The 21,895-nt window shown below is 39.1% G+C and overlaps 2 protein-coding genes across 2 annotated transcripts in view; one reads left to right on the top strand and one right to left on the bottom strand.

Moving 5' to 3' along the window:
• Positions 1-21,895, top strand: part of LOC119798648 (high affinity immunoglobulin gamma Fc receptor I-like) — a 75,533-nt gene that overhangs the window by 8,678 nt on the left and 44,960 nt on the right. The gene's annotated exons all lie outside the window — the stretch shown is intronic.
• Positions 6,626-7,432, bottom strand: LOC119798637 (putative butyrophilin subfamily 2 member A3). Its single transcript, XM_038308191.1, has 2 exons — positions 7,042-7,432; positions 6,626-6,912 (listed from the first exon to the last, which is right to left on the bottom strand). Exons 1-2 carry the CDS (start codon positions 7,325-7,327, stop codon positions 6,635-6,637), a joined length of 564 nt encoding a protein of 187 aa, XP_038164119.1. The 5' UTR covers positions 7,328-7,432; the 3' UTR covers positions 6,626-6,634.

Consider the following 21,895-nt stretch of genomic DNA (forward strand, 5'->3'; position numbering starts at 1 on the left):
TGCACATGAGAATCAGACTTGTGTGAATGCATGCTTATGTGGATGTCGTGTTAGCAACATTTGCAGACCAGTTTCCTAGTCTCTCACATGATAGCTAGCGTTACACAAGCAGAAAAAATTATCAGCTCCCTGCAGGTTCCTGATTGGTGCAATAAAGACAGGTATTTATAACTGACATGCAAGCTCTGTGAAGAACACGCTCATGTGGGAATTTTCCATTTGAACTAAAAGCCCACACAAAAAACAAAGCCATTCGTACACCTCAAGATTTCTCTACAGGTTTTAACTGAGGCCCAAAAAGCATCTGTGAAATCATAGTTATTCCTTGGCCTATTTTGTGAGATAAAATGTTTTGAGTGTGCCTGTCTGAATAGGAGTGATAGATAAATCTTGTAGCAGTCACTATGCTGTGATGTTTAATGTAGGGGGGACATAAAGCAGATCCCTATGAATTGGGTCTAGACATTTCAAAATTGTTTTGATGCGCATGTGCCGCCAAATATCTAACCTCAGTTCTTTTAAAGTCTCTTTGCAGAGAGATTACTAAAACATCCACATTGGCATGTGACGATAAAATGCTCAACTACTGCATTTTTCCCGTACAGCCCTGCTAAAGGCCATGAGGGAGCAGACACAGGGGGGACTGCCTACGCCAGTTACCAAACCATTTCATTAATCACAGCCGGCAGATTTTGTCTTAATAAATAATTTCAGGAGGAAGAATTGGAGATCCCAGAGGTGGACGTGTCCTTTCCAGGTGTTGCTGACCACCAAAGGTCGTCGAGAGAACCATCTGGGTCTAAGACTCCCACTGCGAGAATTCAACTGACAGAATACCAGACTAGTCTTAAAAGGGAACACCGTTTTTTTTTACATTGGGTCCTTGATTTTTCGTTATTCCATCATGTTCTACTCACCCATATGAGTTTAGTGTCATTTGGAGCCGTTCTGAAGATATTCCGTTAGGTTATATCCAGTAACGTCTTCCTATGGGCAACGACTTGAAGGCACAAACTGAACTGTTCATCATTTATTCTTTATGGCTACATGCATAACATGTAGGCCAATTACTGTCCCCCAAACATCCGCCCGTTATATTTTTTATAACCGGGTGAGTAGAACATGATGTAATAACGTAAAATCAAGAGCCCAATGTGAAAAAAACAGTGTTCCCCTTTCAGAAGCAGACGAACAGAGCTCAACCAAGAAGCTCCAATCGGTACCAAGCTACCAACTAGATCGGCCCACTCAGTGGGACTAATCCTAGCTGAGGCAGAATGCAATCCCTCACACTAAGCATGCTTTTCTTCCTATCAACTCCATCCAGCTTTATGTCCTGAAAATGATCCCCACAGCATGACGCTGCCACCACCCTGGTTCACATGGAGAGTTAAGGGGAATCATTTTCAGAATATTATGTTCAGCTCTGCACTCATTTGATCGAAACTAGTTCTTCATATTTAATGTGTTTCCTGTGTGGTAAACTTTAACTTGTACTGAATAAATGGTGTCTAAATGCAAAACCGTGACATATTTTAAGATATACTTTCATTAAGACTGCTGGAAAGTAGCTGATCTTTCCTTACACACCAAGATTCTGTTCTAGTTTGGGTTGGTCTTTACTCTCAGAAGATGTGACAGAATATAAAACAATCAAAGTATAAAACTGTTCATTTTACAGAGTACTGAATATAAACATCTGTTTATGTTTCTGCAGAAGTTTTACAGTAATGCTTTAACACTGGTGGATCTAAACACTCAAACAACATCTGATCTGGTTATACATCATAGAGGTTTGATATTTTGCAGATATTTAACTAAATGCCTTAAATGCATCCCTAAATTATTCTGGATAGTTTACAATCTTAAATTAAACACTTCAGTGATGCTCAGCTCTGCAGATTCACCTCATTAAGACCTGAGCAGCTCAGGATGAAACAACTGCAAACAAGCACAGCATTACCTAATCAGGTGTAGAAAGGAAATGGAGAAAATGTTCAGATAGACACATCAAATATTCCATGATTGATAATCATTTATAAACGTCATCTAAACCATTTATAAAAGTTAAACAGATCATGTTGCTCAGCCTAACATCAGTGGGCTACATTCCTTATTATATAATCTATTCATCTTTTATAAATGGTTTAGATGTAGTGTAAAAATGAATCACACCTTCATAAACTCTCTTAATCGTTGATAAATTGTCTCTTTATCATTTATAAATGATGGTTTTGATGGTTAATGTAAAGTGTAAGCATAAACTCTTGAGGAAAAACAGTGTCAGCCTGGAACAGCTCCCTTCTGCTACAACAGCTGACTCAGAGCTGACAGTGGTTGCTTTTCTGCCAAATTATTTGCTTAGTGTCAATATAAATTTCACCTTCTGCCATTAGAGATGGGGGCCTAAGGTGATCCAGGGCCAGCTGAGATATATAGTCCCTCCATAATGTCCTGGGTCATCCCTTGTCATCCCTGGGCCTCCTCTCAGCAGGGCGAGTCCTGACCACCTCCTGAGGGAGGAGATCTGGTAGATCTGGTACAGATGACTGAGCCAACTTAGGTGACCGCCCTTTAGTTCGAGGAGAAACGGCTCTGCTACGAGCCCATCCTTGATGAATGAGAACATCACCCTATCTCTGCGGGAGGGCCCAGCTGCTCTGCTGCAGAGAAAGTTTATTTTAACCGGAGTCTAGACTCTTACCAAAACATCTAAAACTGGAAAACTAATCTGAATTGTCAGTAAGATACAGTAAGACTCTCATATAGCTATTTTCAGCAGGTGCTCTGCTTATTTGTTATTTGTTTCAGTGCCCAGATGATCCTTAAAGCTTTGTTGTCCAGCAGCTTAAATGCATCTGAAAGGGAGCTCTAAGGCAAGAAGGCACTAGCTGAGGGTCAGACAAAGACCTGTTCAACAAGGCTCCATGCTAACCAAAAAAATGAGGGCATTGATGTCGCTAGGTAGGGTTAAAGGAATAGTACACCCAAAACATGATTAGCCTTCATTTTCTACTCACCCCCATGCTGAACAACACTCTGGAGTACTTTTTTGATATCTCAAATGCATCTGGAGATCTGGGAGGCTTCTTGCTGTCTGCTGACATTCAAATAATGGAGGTCTATGGCGCCCGAGGCAGAAAGGTCCATAAAAGTCCACAAAAAACGTGTCAATATTCCTCCATACTGCTCCTCCAATGTATTCCAAGTGTCCTGAGTGGGTAGCATCCAGAATTTACTCGAAACGAAGTCATTTAGAAGGTTTTTAGAGCATAAACAGTAGTGTATAGGATTTCCTATACACTACTGAGTAGAAAATGAAGGCTAATCATGTTTTGGGTGTACTATTCCTTTAAGCTTTGAACTCATCCTAGAAACAAGCTAGTGAAAATTTGCGTTGTATTTGTGACAACTGGTTTGAATAAAATCCATGCAGGTGTTTAAGAACTGACCTGCTGGCCAACCGAGTAATGAAATGCTGCAAAGAGGCAGGAAGAGACAGAGACTCCCAAAAATAATTCAAGTGCATATATTCATAAATCATGTATTTATGTGTGTTAGATTGCATTTTAAGCTACAGAAAATAAAGAAATGTGAGTTATGACCAGTATAGCAGCAGATATAGTGGGTCAGACCTGGCAGGAGGAAGAATTATATAGAAACCAGTGAAGCAGAACAAAGGTTCAACTCTAAAAACAGGAAGAGGTGAAGAACAAGGTGTGTTATCAAGGAGAGAAGGTCAGAAATGTTCAACTGCAAAGGATCCTCTTTGACTTTATGAAGAGTCCAATAAAACCATGAAACTTCTGATCAGGGACTCTACAGGCACCATTTCACACCACTCTAGTTACATATTTCTGTCAATGTGTAACTAGAGTTCATTTACTGTTGAGGTAGAGCTCATTGGACAAACAATGACAGAAGCAAAGTCTAGATCCAGAGCAAAAGAGTAAAAGTCAACAATATGAAGTCTGTAGGAGGGAGGGGACGGCACACATCACGTATACGCCAACAATTTTTAACCAAGGAGGAAGAAGAAGGGTGTCCTGATAAATGATTTATGCTGTTGTTTATTCAGTTCACTTAAATCAGTTTAACACTAATATCCATTTGTGGTAACAGGAATGTTTTGAAGGACTCCAGCGTTTCTATTGCCATTTCACAGTCACAAGTACAAAGCAATGAAATTATCTCTCTGTATCTAACCCATCCCCTTGGGGAGCAGTGTGGGCCATGCTCAGACACCGAGTGGTGCCTGAACTCGGAACCTCTGGATTCTGAGAGCAACGCCCTCACCATTAGGCCACCACAAGAAAGCAAGCATTAGTGTAAAGAGTCGTGGCTATAGACCCACACTGGCAGCTTATTCCCCCCAGCTGGGATACAAACCCAGGCTTCCTGTTTGCAGGATGTGTGACTTACCACTCGAGCTAGCCAGCCACCTGCTGAGTGACTCCAATGCAGACTGCCAAGAAAGGGAAAGTTCAAATAGGCTATGTGTGTATTACATGACACCAATATCTTTAATAAGAGAAAGTACAAGAACGCTTTTTGCTTCTGCATTCTTGTTTTGGTTATAACAGAAAATATTTTGGTCGCTGTTTTCCAAACTCAAGTAAAGGGGAAGATGATGATGACACTAATAATAATTAAAAGAGGAGAGAATGTTCTCTGTTGTGCTGTCTTTGTTATGACATGGGAGAGGTTCTCAGTCCTGCTCCTCCTTCCGTAGCCCTTGAAGACGTCTAACGGAAAACCACCAGTCATTTGAATCTATTGATTATAGATGAGAAAAGGGACTTTCCACTGTGGAAAGTTGAACTTTCCACCATGAAAGGTTCAAGTTTCCACTATAAAAAATCCAGAAGAAACAAGCTGTAAATGTGTGGTTATTGTTTTATAGAAGGCTCAGTCACAGCATTATACTCAAGGCTGGACCAAAGGATGAGGACAGGTAGATTCCCCCAGCAGCTGGAACTGAGCCCAGAAGAATGTGTGGACGTGCAGCTCGCACACAATGAGGCTGTAAAACCAGGATATGTGTCTGAGAAACAAAAGCTATCTTCACCAAAGCCTCTTACCTCAGTCTGCTCCATTTAGTTGTAACTGTAAACATGTATAGAACTTTAAAATTAGAATAAAATACAATAAAATCAACTTTAGTTGGGCTCCTCAAGTTCATTAAAACAAAAGTCTCCGGGGTTTTTTTTTAGCAGGTCCTGTTTTCAGTCAGTCTGCAGACTGATGGCAGGAAGGTTGATTCTGAAATGATGGACTGATTACTACAGCGACCTTCTCTGAGGGACTGTGGACTAAAAGTGTAAATCTTTAATCATCATAAAAATGTCAGAAATGCATGCTCGTGTTTCCTTTATGGCTGAAATTCAGAAACAGCTCCTCATTGATTCACATTACAGAGAAGCTGTTCATGGATCTGTTCATGATGACTTTCAATGTTTGAGGTTATGATTAAATATGATTAAAAGAGTCTCACACCTGCTGAGCCAAAAACACCTGGTCTCTGGTAACCTGCCTAATAACCTGCCAGGATGATAAGACCTGCACCAAGTCACAACCATGGCTCCTGGTTCTGTTCACACAGCTGGTCAGTTTCATTTCAGTCTCAACCATTGCAGGTGAGCTAAGAAATGAACTTCTTCACTCTGTGGTTAGACAGTAATTGTCATAGTTTTGGTTCTGTATAAGTTTTAGCTTTGAGTTTTCATTGGGTTTATTTCTATTTTGTGTTATTCTAGTTATTTTTGATTGTATTTAAGTTCTTAGTTATTTCTAATTACCATCTGTTGCCCTCTTGTGTCAGTCTCCTTTCCTCTATCTCTTTTCTAGACTTCTCTGTTCACACCTGCGCCCCATCTGCCAATTAACCTGGTCTTTGTTTCTGTCTCCTACATTAACACCTCCTGCTCAGTCGCTCTTCGCTGGTCCATCTTCATTTTTTATTCTTCATGTAGGTTTTTCTGAATTTAAGTATTTTGTTGGTTTGGATTCTGCTTCAGTTACAAACATTTTTTTATGAAATTTGCATGAAACCACCTCAGCTTCAGTCTCTGCCTTTTGGTCCTCTTCAAACCTCACCAACCTGACAATAATAATGACCGCACCCCGCACTGTGCCCTTTGATTAAAATAAAAAGAAACTTCTGGAACGATAATGAGCTTCATATCATTTTATTTAAAGCTTTTTGTGTAAAAGTGACATTTAAAAGGAACTAGCATTTATCATGACCACACACTTTGCGTATCATTAACAAGTAAATGAGAGTATATCACTCTATTTTCCATATTGTAATTCTATAAAATCCATCCGCATTTCAGACTAAAATACAACCAAACATTTAAACTGCATATAAATAAATGTTTGCAAAACCAAAATATTACTATGAGTAAAAATAAGAACACAGCATTTTCTAAATATAGTTCTACATGTTTTCATTGTCTCTCATTCCTACACTGTACTAGACGTGAAGAATAGTTTCTAAACTGCTCTTAGTATGACTTCTCCCCTGAGTGAAGTTTAAAACTAATCACCCAGAATAGGTTCATCACTTAAGCCCCTCCACCACGACAAGGTAGCAGTTCACGGAGGGGGATGAATGAGAAAAAAAAAAAAAAGGCTAATGCAGAGTCATGCTGCCTGGATGGATGCTGTTACAGAGACAGTTGTCCTGAGGTGTTTCTGCTTCATCCTGAGGAGAACATCTATAATTCCTGATCTTCTTCCATCTAATTGCAGCAACAACCATCACTGAAACTATAACAGCCATTACAACACAGGCAGCTACAACAGCTACAATAGCTGTAACAGATCCTCCACGGTTTCCACGCGTTTGCTCTTCATCCTTGTTTCCTCCATCCCTGTTCTCTCCTTCCTCCCTTCGTGAATCCAGGTCCTCTGTAAAACAGAACCAGGTGTTAGTCTGACCCATCAGGTAGGAGATGAACATAGAATATTTAATATGAGATGTTTCTACCATGAAAAACCAGGAAGCTGCTGGAGGTTCTGATCCAGAGAGAGACTCACCTAAAGGAGGAGGAGGAAGAACATCCAGGTAGACGGTGCTGACAGGTTGAATGGCTCTCTTCATGCGGTCTGTGTCTCTCTTAACATAACACTGATATGTTCCTCCATCCTCAGCCGTCACGTTCTTCAGAACCAGAGACACGTCTCCGTTCTCTCTGTCCTTCAGCTCTACTCGGCCCTCATAGCGTTGTTCTGGGATTTCTAGATCCCGGCTTTGACTCCTGAAAATCACAACATATTGTAGATGTGTTCCAGGTCTGCTCCACTCCATCAGTTCCAGAGGCATGTATCCCTCAGCCCTGCATGGCAGAGTGACCTCCCCTCCGATCGCAGCAGAGATGCTCTGACCTGCAGCAGAGAAACAACACAGAGCAGATTAATAGAGATGGACTCAGGAATTAACAGGCTGATATCAGACTGGATAACATTATTGGTTAGCTTTGTTTTAAGAAGCACATTAAAAGATGTCTTATTATCACCCTGTTGAGAAAACCCCTTTTAGAGTCAACTTTACAGAGAGGTTAGATACTGAACATGTTGTGGCTCAGCTCTCCTTAGGGCTGTGTAGATGGACAGCCAGGTGTTTTAATGGATATTAACAGGTTAACTACTAAACATTTTGTAAAGTGCATCAAGATTACATTTCTATGCTAAAAAACAATGCTGAGAATTAGAAATGCTATTTTATCAAGGACTCTAGTTTTTCGAAATTAAAAGGGGACTAAATTTTCTGAGAGCAAAGAATGAAGGAACATTAACCAAGCAAACAATATCCACACATCTGGAATAATCTTCACATAATCTCACCTTCTGCAGAGGCTGATCCCCCAGCAGCCAGGAGACAGACAAATCCCAGAAACAATACGGGCACCATGAGTTTACATTTAAAATGTAACAAAGGAGAGATGTTACTTCCTTCTATCAGCAGATTTGAGAGGATCTGGTTCAATCTGTGTTCTTATTTATGCAGTGAAGACACACCCAGGAGCCCAGGTACTGCTGGGCGGGGATGGTGGACAGGCGCCACCTCTGCCTGAAACACAGCCTGCCCATTCTGTTTTCTGTGTCTGGAAATCATAAATCACAAAATGCAATATGAAGCAGAATCAAAGTGTTGTTTTCCAAAGAAGCAAGATAATCTCATTAACAAATCTTTATTATCAAAGCAGCTTAGCTACAAGACAGGTTGAGCACAGCAGGAGCAGGGAATGAAAAATAACCCCAGAGCTCCACCTGTCTGCCTGTTCAGGAAAATTTGGATGTTTTTATTTTATTAAAGACTTTTTTCAATCTAGAAAGTAACCATTGAAATTACTAATATATTCTTCAAAGAAGTCCTGAAAAGTATTAAAATTTCCAGGGAAAATATTCAAGAATATATCCAAGCTCTTGAATGTCCTGGAAGGTTTTAGAATAAATACATGACATGGCCGTCTGAATGGCTTTCTGTCATAAATTATTCTACATCATCATGTACAGACTCTGTTCTTCAGTACTTTTACCATCTTCTCTGTGAGCGCTCCTTTAACGTAAAAACTGAACAAAGGTTTTTACTTTATTTTCTTTTTCTGAGTTACTGGGAAAGGTGGATGGTTTCTAACTAACCTCAACCATCAAAACTTGCTGAAGCTGCAGATATGATAGAACTTGAAACTGTTCAACCTCAGAGGCTGTGATAATCCTGTCTGATCTGCCTCAAAGAACCTGCATCAGGCTTTTTGAGGATGTGGTCAGAGGAGTCTGCACACATCGGATGAGTAAACAAAATGTGAACTTTGATGAACTCTGCGCTAAAGTCTCTAAAGTCATTGCTGTTCAGGAATGAACTAGACCTGCTGAGGAACATTATTCAGTGTTTGCAAAATAGAAAAAAAGCTTAAATAGATTCTAAAGCAATCTGACACATTGTGCTGTTTAGAGAATAAATAGAACATTAATAAAGTTTACCTGCAGTGCCGAACCTAAATCAGAGGGCATAGATCAAGCAATGAATCAGTGTTAAAGACTCCGTAGAGCTGTATTCATACTTTTTAAAGTACTTCTGCATTAATAGCTCTTCAATTTAAACCTTGATGAGGATAATTTTACAGTTTTCCAAAGATCAGAAGCTTACTTTTTGTCAAAATCTAATTTCTTTGAATCAGTCACATCCTCAAGCTCAGCAGAAGAGGAGGTTTTGCACCTTGTTTAAATACCTGCACCTTTTTTCATTTCAAGGTGGAGGAAAAAAATGAATTTTTAACCAGCAATGGTTCATATAGTGGAATGATAAAAGGACTAGATGATTTAGCACCTTTTTCTGCTTCTGTTTTCATGACATTCAGTAACTCATTCACTACACATTCACATTCTGTTATGTGCTAAGTTGTGTTTTAGACTTTATTATTATACTGTCTATAAATAGCAAATTACAAAAACAACTATTTTCTTCTTTGTAACTAACATGTAATTATATAAATTTATTGTTTAGATACTTAAGCTGCAAATGATCGGTAAATAAATTCCTTCTCATGTCTGTGGACCCAGAGATCTTTGTGAAAAAACCTCTGGATTCTTTACACTCTAGCTCCATCTAGTGGCCACTGTTTGTTGTTAAAATCTGGTAGAGTAAAACTAGAATTCTACTGGCAAATTCATGAACAAATATTTATGTAGAAAAGTTTAAGATGAACAACCGAAATATTTATCCACTTAGAAATTATTCGTTTAATGCAGAATCTGCATAATGCTTTGTTTTGTTCTAGTTTCCTTTTTTTATTTTTATTCCTCATTATTGTTCAGTGTGATCGTTTCGATTTTTAATGTTGTCATGTTTGCGCCATTGTACGTTTCACCACAAGAGGGGGTAGTTACACTTATAGCCAGAGCTTTTACAGCCACTAATTCACTAGTTAAATGAGTGTGCACATGAGAATCAGACTTGTGTGAATGCTTGATTATGTGGATGTCATGTTAGCAACATTTGCAGACCAGTTTCCTGGTCTCTTACATAATAGATAAAGTTGCACAAGCAGAAGAACTTATCAGCTCCCTGCAGGTCCCTGATTGGTGGAATAAAGACAGGTATTTATGACTAACATGCATGCTCTGTGGAGAACACGCTCGAGATCTATGGTTTGTAACTGTTTTATGAATTACTAATTATAGATAGATCTAATTATAATTTGTAATGTAATCTTTTGCCGCTGTAACGGCCAGGACTCCCTTGAAAAAGAGATTGTTGATCTCAATGGGACTTTTCCTGGTTAAATAAAGGAATAAATAAAAAATAAAAAATAAAGGTGAATTTTAAGAATTTTGAGTCCACTGCTTTTTCATCCACTTGGCTATCGGACACTCATAAAATGGCATAACCCCTATATAGTGCTCGATATAGGTGTTAGGGTGCACATTTGGACACTGCACAATAAGTATAATACTGCACCACATAAAATAAATTGTTGAAAAATTGCTACCATTAATAGTACTTAGAGAAGTATAAAGGAGCATTTCGATTGCTTTATATGCCCTTACAATTGGCCGATGCCTTCCTTTGCCAGAATATCAGCAATGCAGTATCATATGTCTTACTGAAACATGGCTGCTGGATTATATTTTGGACTGCAGCGTCTCTCTGTCAGGCACACAAGCAGACGGAGATTTAAAGGAGACTGGAAAACTCCATAGAGGTCGATTGACAGTGCGTTTGAACAACAAATGGTGTCATCCAGGACATCTTACACTGAAGATTTATCACTGCAACCCAGATATTGCACTGTTGGCAGTTGGTTTTCGGTCATATTATTTCATGAATTTCTGTTATTATCTATATACAGTACATTCCACCTTCCGCGATTGCATAAGGAAGCCTAAGGTGCTCCAGGGCGAGCTGAGATACATAGCCCCTCCATAATGTCCTAGGTCATCCCCTGGGCCTCCTATCCGCAGGGCGAGCCTGGAGAACCTCCTGAGGGAGGACATCTTGTAGATCTGGTACAAATGATCGAGCCACCGTAAGTGACTACCCTTTATGTCAGGGAGAAACAGCTCTGCTACGAGCCCATTCTTGATGAATGAGTGCATCACCCTATCTCTGAGGAAGGGCCCAGCTGCTCTGCTGAGAAAGTGTATTTACACAGTTTGGATTGACGATCTTGTTCTTTTGGTCATGAACCATATTTCTTGACCATAGGTGAGGGTAGGAATATAGATTGAGTTGTAAATCGAGCATTATATCCACATTATGGTGGCAACCATACTGCTTCAATCATCCCTGAAACAAATAAACAGAAAACCTTCTGTACATGTTTAAATGTGGTCTTTTCTTACCGACACTTCAGATTCATCTTCAAGTTTTAGATGTTTGGTAAGAGGCTAGTCTCCTTTAGACTCAAGGTTATTTCAACAATCCTTCTGTTTGTAAAAAAGGCTCTACTTTATGAGAGTATCCGTCTGTGTTTCTCAAGTAATTAGTGAAATTCTCTGACAAGAAAAGGCAGAAACAATGGCATGTTATGTTTTCCCTTGGAGGGATTTATAAATGCTGCTGGAATGAAATACGCCGATCTTATCATTGGGTTAATAAATGATTTAGATTTTTTATCTTTGATAACAACCTCCATCATGTTAAGGTGGCAGTTAACATATGATCCCTAAATGGCTGTCAAGATAAGAGGGTTGGACAGCAGTCAGAAGTGGAGGCCACAGCAACTTAAACCACTGTCACAACAACTGGCCAAAACGGTCCTGGTGTCAGAGGTTGGTTAAGGACCCAAATGCAGAGACCAAGAGGCAGAGTTGAGTTTTGCAGATTTAATAAGCAACGGAGGCAGAAATACAAAAAAATCCAAAAATACTGAGAACCAAAATAAGATTACAACAGGGAAAACTAACGTGGGAAGCCAGAGACGAGGGAGCATCAAAACAAAAACCAGCAATGAGTGACTGCAGCGGTGGTGTATATATTGAGGTGTGGGCAAGACAAACTAGTGGGAAGCCAAGGGGAAAGAAAAACAAGCACAAGGGGGGAAACAGAGGGTAACTAAAGAACTCAGCACTGGTAGAAATAAACTAAAAAGAGGGTATATTTTGTGGTATGAATGGCTTTTAGTTCAGAAATTGTCATCTCTGTCTATCACAATAATTATAGAGTGAAAGTTTATGTATTATTTGCTACCACTGACTATCTACTATAAATTGTTTAATTAATATTGAATTAATGCTGGTGTTAAAAAAACTCACCTGCTGCACCAGAGACTAATGAAATTATGCAAAGAAGCAGGAAGAGAGAGACTCCTAGAAATAATTAATGTGCATATAATCATAAATCATGTATTTATTTGTATTAGATTGCATTCTAAGGTACAGAAAATCAGATTTAGCATTATGGGTTAAAAAAACATCCAGAGGTTCTTTATACTGTTCAGAGTCACTGTTTGCAGAGTTTTCAAGGTCTGTTCGTCTTAAAGAAATGTGAGTTATGAACAATAAAAGCTGATACAGTGAGTCAGACCTGGCAGGAGGAAGAACCAAAGGGAATCAGGGACATTCAACTTTACAGACAGGAAGAGGCAGAGAACATGGTGTGATTTCATGGAAAGAAGGTCGGAAACTGTAAATGATCCTCTGTGACTTTATGAAGAGCCTAATAAACATTATTCAACCTCTAATCAGGGACTCAACAGGCACCAGTTTAAACCAGAGTTAATTTATTGTTGAGGTGGAGCTCATTGGATGAACAATGACTCATCCAAAGTCCTGAAACAGAGCAACAGAGGGAGGGGACTCCACACATCACATGTACCACAACATACTGTTTACGTCCTGGAAATATTGAGATTATTATGTTTTCATAAAGTTGAGGGCTATAATTTGAAGGAGGAGTGAGGGTTAACTTTAAATATCAGCAGTCATGTACAATTTTAAAAGGTGTTATTGTGTCTGTTTGTGGAGGGAAGCTTTGGAACTGATCAGATGCAGAGATCGATGTCCAAGCATGGCAGAGATGAACAAATCAGTTCAAACTAAATATTTTCACCAAGTATCAGGAAGAAGAAGTGCTTTAAAACTGGGTGTCCTGATAAACGATTTATGCTTTTGTTTATTCTGTTCACTTAATTCAGTTCAACTATATTATCTAAATGTGGTAAAAGGAGTTCGGAACATCACAGTATGTTTGCACAGCCGGTGCAAAAATGCTTCTGCAGCCCTTGAAGGCGTCTAAAAGAGGAGCAAACATTGCTGGAACAGAAACACAATAACCTATAGTCGTCCAGTTATTGTTTTATAGAGGGCTGAGTCACAGAATTATAATCAATGCTGGACCAAAGGGTGAGAAGAGGTAGTTTTCCTCCAGCAGCTGGAACTGAGCCCAGAAGAATGTGTTGACGTGCAGCTCGCACACAGTGAGGCTGAAAACCCAGAGAGGTGAGAGAAACGAAAGCTATCTTCACTGAAGTGTCTTTCCTCAGTTTGATCCATTTAGTTCGAACTCAAACATCTCTAGAGCTTTAAAAGTTAAATAAAGAGGAGCTATTCATTCATCTTTTCATGACCTTCAATGTTTGAGGGTATGATTGAATATTATTAGAAGAGTCTGGTGTTTTTGGCTCTCAACTGCTGAGATAAAAACACTTGAACTGTGATAACCTGCTCAGTTCTGTTCTGCATCCCTTAGAGGTTAATCAGAAATAAATGAAACAAGCTGATGAGACCATGATAATCATCGTCGTCGGAAAATTTAGATTTCTCTTCTATCATATATTATTTATCCTGTTTACTTACTATACAAGTTTTCACTCACCTGTTTCACCTTGAAGGCCACACAGGCTGGTGTTTGTAGACCAGACATAGCTTCTTCCCATAACAAATCAGATTCTTTCTCAGGTTTATTCATAACAGGTTTCTGTTTAACTAAAGTGTCTGTAATTTGTTTTGACTCTGACTACTTTCCATTGTTGTAAGTAAGGAGGAACGAACGCTGCTTCATGCAGAACAGAGCAGAATGCTGTGCCATTAGGGCTGTATGATGAACTGTTCTCTCTTTGCAAAGATATGAATAGTTTAAATACTTTTTTCCCACTACACTGGACTCAAAGACGTGCGTATCAGACACGCGAATGAAACACTGCTTTGTTTCTGTACTACAGGCATGTTTCAATGAAAGGTTTTCCTCCAGGGTCAGTCAAACAACAAAGAGAGGGGGGGGGCATATGAGTGGCACCTCTGCAGGATATAAAGACCTGCACCTAACCAGAGCCTGGTTCTGGGACGGTTTACATGTCTGCTTGGTTTCAGTCTCAACCATTGCAGGTGAGCTAATTAATAAGAGAACTTCCGCACCCTGTGCTGCGACCTTTGGTTGCAATACAAAGCTGTTATTTACAGAAAGTTTTGGAGAGATAATGAGCTTGATATCATTTTATAGTTTTATTTATAATCTGTTGGTGTTACAGTCACATTTAAAAGAAACTAGCATTTATTCTGACCACATAACTTTGCACATCATTAACAAAGTAAATAATAGTATTTTACTCTACCACATTTTAATTCTATAAAATGCGTCTGCATTTCAGACTGATATTTAATCAATCCACAAACATTGTTTAAACCACATAGAAATGAATGTTTGCAGAACTAAAATATATCAGTAAAACTGATAACTCACAGCTTCTTCAAACATCTTCATTTTTCTAAGTATAGTTCTACATGTTTTCATTGTCTCTCATTCCTACACTGTACTAGACGTGTAGAATAGTTTCTAAACTGCTCTTAGTATGACTTCACCCCTGGATGAAGTTTAAAACTAATCACCCAGAATAGGTTCATCACTTAAGCCCCTCCACCACGACAAGGTAGCAGTTCACGGAGGGGGGGTCTGTTTTAAAAAACACAATTAAAAAACTCGGCTGAAGCCAATCAGTCTCACTTCCATCTCGTCAAACATTGATGCTTGGTCAAGCTCCCGGGGATACCCCTTTCTTCATTTTTTAACATGAACAATAAATGACAGGTTCTTGCAGGAACCATGAGCTGTAAAGTAAAAACCTACCACTAACCCGTAAGCCTAAAGAAACTCCAGTATAAATGTCACATTCCTAAATGTAAAATATTGTGAATATATAAAAAAGCTTTTGTTACTGGTCATGTGATATGATATCCACAACCTGTCATTTATCCTGCGCCTCACTATAGGAAGAGAGGGGAACCCTTGTTGGGTCAGCATGTGACTTGTAGGGGACTTTGACCAAGCGTCAATTTTTGACAACTTTGGAGTGAGATTTTCTGCGTCCAAATGTGCAACCTAAACCCCTAAATAGAGCACTATATAGGGATTAAGCCATGCAAAAGCCCTCCTCACAAAGCAATATGGGATCTGTTGTGGCGGCGACAAATAATGAAGATGGCGCAGGCATTGTGTGAGGAGCCGTGGTCACATGACCAACAGGGAGCGAACAGTAGAAGTCATCTCACCAAATGGTCAGTTAACTGAGCTAAATCCACCTCATGGTCCTGCTCTATATAGCGATTGAGGGGTCAAGGTGCACGTCTGGACACAACCATTGTTTTGCTAAAGCAAAGCTATTTCAACTTTAAAAAAAAATATTTACATATATACAATAAATACATACAATATAACTACATTAATGTTTTAAACTGATGTTATCACAATAAAGTTAAATTCTATTCTATTCTATTCTAAATATCAACCAAGATCACACAATCTGAGGTGTTTCTCCTTCATCCTGAGGAGAAGATATATAATTCTTGATCTTCTTCCATCTAATAAAAGCAACAGCCATCAATGAAACTATAACAGTCATTACAACACAGGCAACTACAAAAGGCACAATAGCTGCAACATGGCCGCGGCTACTTCCAACTGTTTTCTCTTCATCCTTGTTTCCTCCATCGCTGTTCTCTCCTTCCTCCCTCTGTGAATCCATGTCCTCTGTAAAACAGAACCAGATGTTAGTCTGACCAATCAGGTAGGAGATGAACATAGCATGTTTAATAAACGCCAACATCTGATCTGAGATGTTTCTACCATGAAAAACCAGGAAGCTGCCAATAACCAATAATTCTGTAAAAGTTTAAAAAACAATTCACTGGACTTGGTTTCCAGTTCTTATTAACCAATAAGAACCAGGATGCTGCTGGAGGTTCTGATCCAGAGAAAGACAGAATCACCTGGAGGAGGACGAGGAGGAAGAACATCCAGGTAGACGGTGCTGACAGGTTGAATGGCTCTCTTCCTGCGGCCTTTCTTAAGAACATAACACTGATATGTTCCTCCATCCTCAGCCGTCACGTTCTTCAGAACCAGAGACACGTCTCCGTTCTCTCTGTCCTTCAGCTCTACTCGGCCCTCATAGCGTTGTTCTGGGATTTCTAGATCCTGGCTTTGAGTCCTGAAAATCACAACATATTGTAGATGTGTTCCAGGTCTGCTCCACTCCATCAGTTCCAGAGGCATGTATCCCTCAGCCCTGCATGGCAGAGTGACCTCCCCTCCGATCGCAGCAGAGATGCTCTGATCTGCAGGAGGTAACAACACAGAGCAGCATTGTTAGAAATTATGTGGATGACTTTATATTTTCTTACTTACTTACTATTATGTGCATGGCTATGTATATTATGCTGAACATTATGTGAAATGACTCTCCCTTCTGTTAAGCAGAGTTTTATTACCTTTGGCCTACAAAAAACCTAATCTTGTTTAATTTTATTACCCGGTTCTCCTAAAGGTTGGGTGTTGGTAACTCTTTTTTTTCCATGGTCTCTCAACCTGTTCTGTGTGTGAAGCTCAAACCTTATAAAAGGTCTGTCAAGTTTCAGCTCTAGGTACTGTTAGGTTTATTATTTATACATCATGTGCATTGTTACTTTGTTAGCCAGATTAGACAGAGCAGAAGGCCTTCCTTCACATTGTGGATGTCACTGTGTGTACGGAGGTCATCTAATCAAGACAGCCTTCGTGTCTCTAAGAATACACAGGATATGGGAACATCTTGGAGCCGGTCTGATAGGAGAGCTGCTGTATCTGTAACCCTGAAGCATAGAAGCAAGCTGCATGAAGTTCAAGACATGGATGGCGTGTCAGTTTCTGATATGGCCAGCTCAACATCAACATGATGCATCACATAGACCCATGAGCTATAAGAAGCAGGAGATTACCTTGTTCTGGGCTCAATCTTTGCCGGACGCTTGCGGACGTGATTTTTGAGACCACAGCTGTGCAAGCTCTAAGCATTTTTCTCTGTCCTGTAACGAACTGATCTGGAATAAACTTTGTCATTTTTTGCTCCTGTTTTTATAGTCCTTTTTATATGGTTTTACCCAGTTTGAGTTAAGAGTAGTAAATAACTTGCTCCCAGGAAAAGAACCGGTGAGGAGGCCCCCGGGGCGCTACAGCCTTCCTTACAAGGGGACAAATCCTTCTCATTATAACAGTACTTTTAAAATGATATTCGCTATGCTACACAATGCCTTTGAATAATCTTATTAAGATCAGATCAATCTTATCTTTTTTTGTTGAGCGTCAGCGTCTTACTCTTTTCTTATTAATAATTTCCATAACAGCAGATTAACAGACATGGATTTGGAATTAAGAGCAGATGTCAGATTGCCTCAGTCTGGATATCAATACTAGATTTTGCTTTAAGACGCACATTAGTAGATGTCGTATTTTCATTCTGTGGAGAGCAGCCGTCTAAGATTCATTAACTATCTGTGTGTGCATAGGACTGAATTAACAATAATAACCTTCTACTTTTACATCTTAAGTAGCACAGCCTTCATTTGTTCAGCAGTACATATTTTCATGATATATAAGGCACATTTCTTTATGGTTTTTATCCTTTACTCTTGCTGCAGACGATAAAAAATCATTTGTTTTATTCTCATTAAAACTAAAAATAGAACAAACAACCATGCTGAGAATCAATGTTTTCAGATACATGCTGCTCTATCAAGGACTAAAGTTTCTGATAAGAATGAAGGAACATTAACAAAGCAAACAATATCCACACATCAAGATTCACATGATCTCACCTTCTGCAGAGGCAGATCCTCCAGCAGCCAGGAGCGGCACTAAGCTCAGGAAAAATGCTTGAACCATGGGAATATATTTTAAAAGTAAAACAGGAGAGATGTTACGTCCTTCTATTGGCAGATCTGCCACTATCTGGTTCAATGTTTGCTGTTATATATGCGGAGAAGACACACCCAGGAGCCGAGGCACTGCTGGGCGTGGGTGGTGGCCAGGCACCACCTCCCCCTGGAACACAGCTTATTTCTGTTTTCTATGTCTGTAAATTATAAATGCCAGAAACTAACATAAAATAGAACCAAAAAATGGACGAGGGGGAAGAATAAAAACAAATGTGGTAGACAACATTAGGAAAGCAATTAGTTAAGTAGAAACATGGTCTATCTGCGAGCAAACCTTCTTTTATGGTAATTAAGAATATGAGAAAAAACTGATATACCATTATATGGACACCCCTTACAGGAAGTAGCATAACTGGAATATCTAGGATTATTGTTAAACAGTAAATGTTTTTAAATGGAAAATCATATAGATTATTTAGTAACAAAATGTAAAAAAACATATAAATCCTTTGAAAGCTGTGGCTGGAAGTAATTGTTACACAGATAAACAGTCACTGCTAAACATATAAAGGCTATCAATGAGATAAACAATAGATTATGGCAGCATCATTTACAGAACAGCAGATAAAACATTACAAAAGATTGACAGGTTACAGTACAGAACATTGAGTGTTATTAAAGGAGCAATTCAAACTATATCCATTTATGCTTTATTAATGGAGTCTGGTGACATTCCACTGGAAATTAGGACAATTAAATCATCATTAGTTTACTGGTTAAAAATTAAAGGTAGTTAAGGTACGTTGAAAACCAATGTCTATTATTGGATTAAATAAAATCAGACCGACCAAATACAGCCCAATTTCAATGAGTATTTATGGCGTAAATCAAGACTATGACAGACTGACTAGATTTACCCCAAAAAACCACCGTCTAAATGACCTTTGGGGGGATTCACCAGAAATCAAAATGGACATGTCTAAACGTCTGTCAGATCATCTATCAGTTTTTCAGCACAGATGGTAACAGTTATAATAAACTTGAAGTGGGTGAAGGAAGTTTGACTAGACAGGGTGGTTGTGTGTACCGATTCGTAAGACATATTAGAAAGTTTTCAGGGTAAAGGAAATAATTGGTATAATTTTCTTTTAGAAATTCAGTTAGTTATTTAGATTATAGAGGGGTACTATGTTTGGTAACAGCACATGAAGGAGTGAAAGGTAGTGAAACTGCAGACAAATTAGCTAAAAGGGCTTTAGATGGGCCAATAACAGTAACGATTCTGTTTGGGGAAAAAAAGGAGGGAAACTTTGATGTATGATATTTTACATTTTACTTTTAGCTGGTAGGAATAATATTGATAAATGTGAGGGATGTGGAGGGAACAAAAATATAAAACTGGTACTGATGAATTGTAAAATATGAGTCTGGAAGTATGAGCCTAAGGACTAAAGTAGAAAGGGCAGGACATGAATGGAGTCTTAAAGGATTGTTGGGAACAGAAGAACACATAAAGTACATACATTTAGTAAGGGAAGCATTATTTATTTATCTTCAAAATACAAAATAGAAAAATACAATTAGGGGATGTGAGTCCATGTTGCTACTCACTAATGTACAATAGGTTGTGCTATGCACCTCAAAGTTGCTCGAAATCCACCAGAATAGAAAAGCAGAAGACAACAGAAACCTTCGGTGTGTTCGATTCCAAAAGTCCACCTGGACTGGATCCTTCCAGGTCCTTGAAAATAAGGAGGCTGGAAGAGTTTTGAAGTTTTAGAGCTTCAACAGCAGTACTGTATCAAATTCATACTCCACAAACTGTAGATATATTAGAATCTCTCCTTAAATATCAGTCAAACCCATTTACACAGTGACAGATAAAAACCATTCAATAAATCAATCATTACCCCCCATAGCTGACTCAATAAATTTTATTATTTTTAGACGGAACTTTTCACATGCTTGGATTATATTAAACTGCCCTTCCAATATTCACCACTGTTCGACGCTAACTACCTTGTTTCTTTGAGCCCGGAGCAGGCGGCTTGCTTGGACTCACAATGAATCCTGGGTTTTCCAAGGCTACGGAGGATACACCGGACCCATCTTTTAAAACGGGCAAAAAGAAGGAGGCATTTGTTGGCCGCATAGTGAGGAGTCTTGGAATTTGACCAGGCCTCAACACCAAACTATGAAGTCATTAGCCGACCAATCTGGCATTAGGAAGACACAGCCCCTGAATTCAAATTCAGCACAAGTGTTGTTTTCCAAACAGACAAATGGATCTAATGAACAAATTATAAAAAAAAAAACAACAGTTTAGCTACAGCACAGGTTCAACATGGCAGGTGCGGTGTTTGAAAGGAAACCCTAGAGCTCCACCTGCCTGGCTCTCCTGCTCAGTGGTTCAGAAAGAATCTTCTAGAAAATAGTGGAAGATGCCTTTTTTTATTATATTAAAGCTACAGTGTGTAATAATTACAGGGATATACAGTCAGAAATGTAATATATTATACATAACTATGTTATTTATCATCATCTACGAGCTCAGCCTTTTAACCTTAATATTTGCGTTGCCTTAGAATTCGTTATTTATAATTACATAGGAGCGGGTCTCGCAGCCATGGAGGCTGACATCTTTGCGCTACGGCAGCGCAGAGCCAACAAACTAGCGATTGCGAGATCGCCCATTACGCTCGAAAGTAACTACGGCAAGTTGAGAGAGATGAACTGAGACGGTACTGAACACAAAGACTAATGAAATACTATCTGTAAAATTATCTATGTAAACAAACCTCATCACTTGAGAAGGTAGGTGACGCGGACGTCGTGGAAGACATTTTGTCCCGTAACGCTCGCCGTACTGTTGGGGGGGAGAAGCGGTGGGGGGGAGATGTTCATGTTGCTGCAGTCTGCAGTCTGACCGCTAGATGTCGCTAAAAGTTACACTGTGTAGCTTTAAATACTTTTTTATCCAGGAAAGTCCTTATTGAGATTACTAATACATTTTTCAAGGTAGACCTAGAACACTCTTGTTCCACATTTTGAAATACTACGGCCATGATGGAAAATTTATGGAAGGCTTGAAAGGTTCAGTTTAGGCAACTGGACGTGAGGTTTTCTAGGGATGTTTCACTTCTCGTCCAAGAGGATTCCCCAGTTGTAACTAGTGGTGGGCCAAGTTTTGATCATGACCTGGATGGTTGAGAATCTTCAAAGCTACATATGTTGAAGGTATTTTGAAAAAAATAAAAGAACCCAGAAAGAAAAAAAAATCGATATGTTTTTGACAGTACTAGTGTATAAAATCATTCTTAAAAAAGGAATTTTTAATTTTAAATAATCCCAGATGTCCTGTTTCATTGGAAATGCATGAAAGAAATCTTTCTGCCTTCCACCAGCTGGATATCTAACCTGAGAAGCGGAACCAAAGAACTTCTAACAGGGATCACCAACAAGAGAAGCTGCTGATTGTGATTCAGACTGATCACTGTTTATTGGAATTACTATGATCTCTGATCCGCCTGATGTTGGATCTTCTTCAAGCAGAAAAAATACTCACATTTCTAAATGTCTGTTAAAGAACAAAGTACAACCTTCTGGATGTTGGAGATCAAGAGAAATTACTTGAGACACAACAGAAAATAATATAAAAAAATCACAATAAAGACAATATAAAAATTAAGTCCAGGTTGAGATAAGAGAGCTGAACCTTGCATGTGTCAAGTGTGGGGGGGGGGTTAAGGAGGACCCAAATGCA

Source organism: Cyprinodon tularosa, unplaced genomic scaffold (genome assembly GCF_016077235.1).
Source record: "Cyprinodon tularosa strain WSP-4 unplaced genomic scaffold, ASM1607723v1 ctg631, whole genome shotgun sequence".
Taxonomy (NCBI): Eukaryota; Metazoa; Chordata; class Actinopteri; order Cyprinodontiformes; family Cyprinodontidae; genus Cyprinodon; species Cyprinodon tularosa.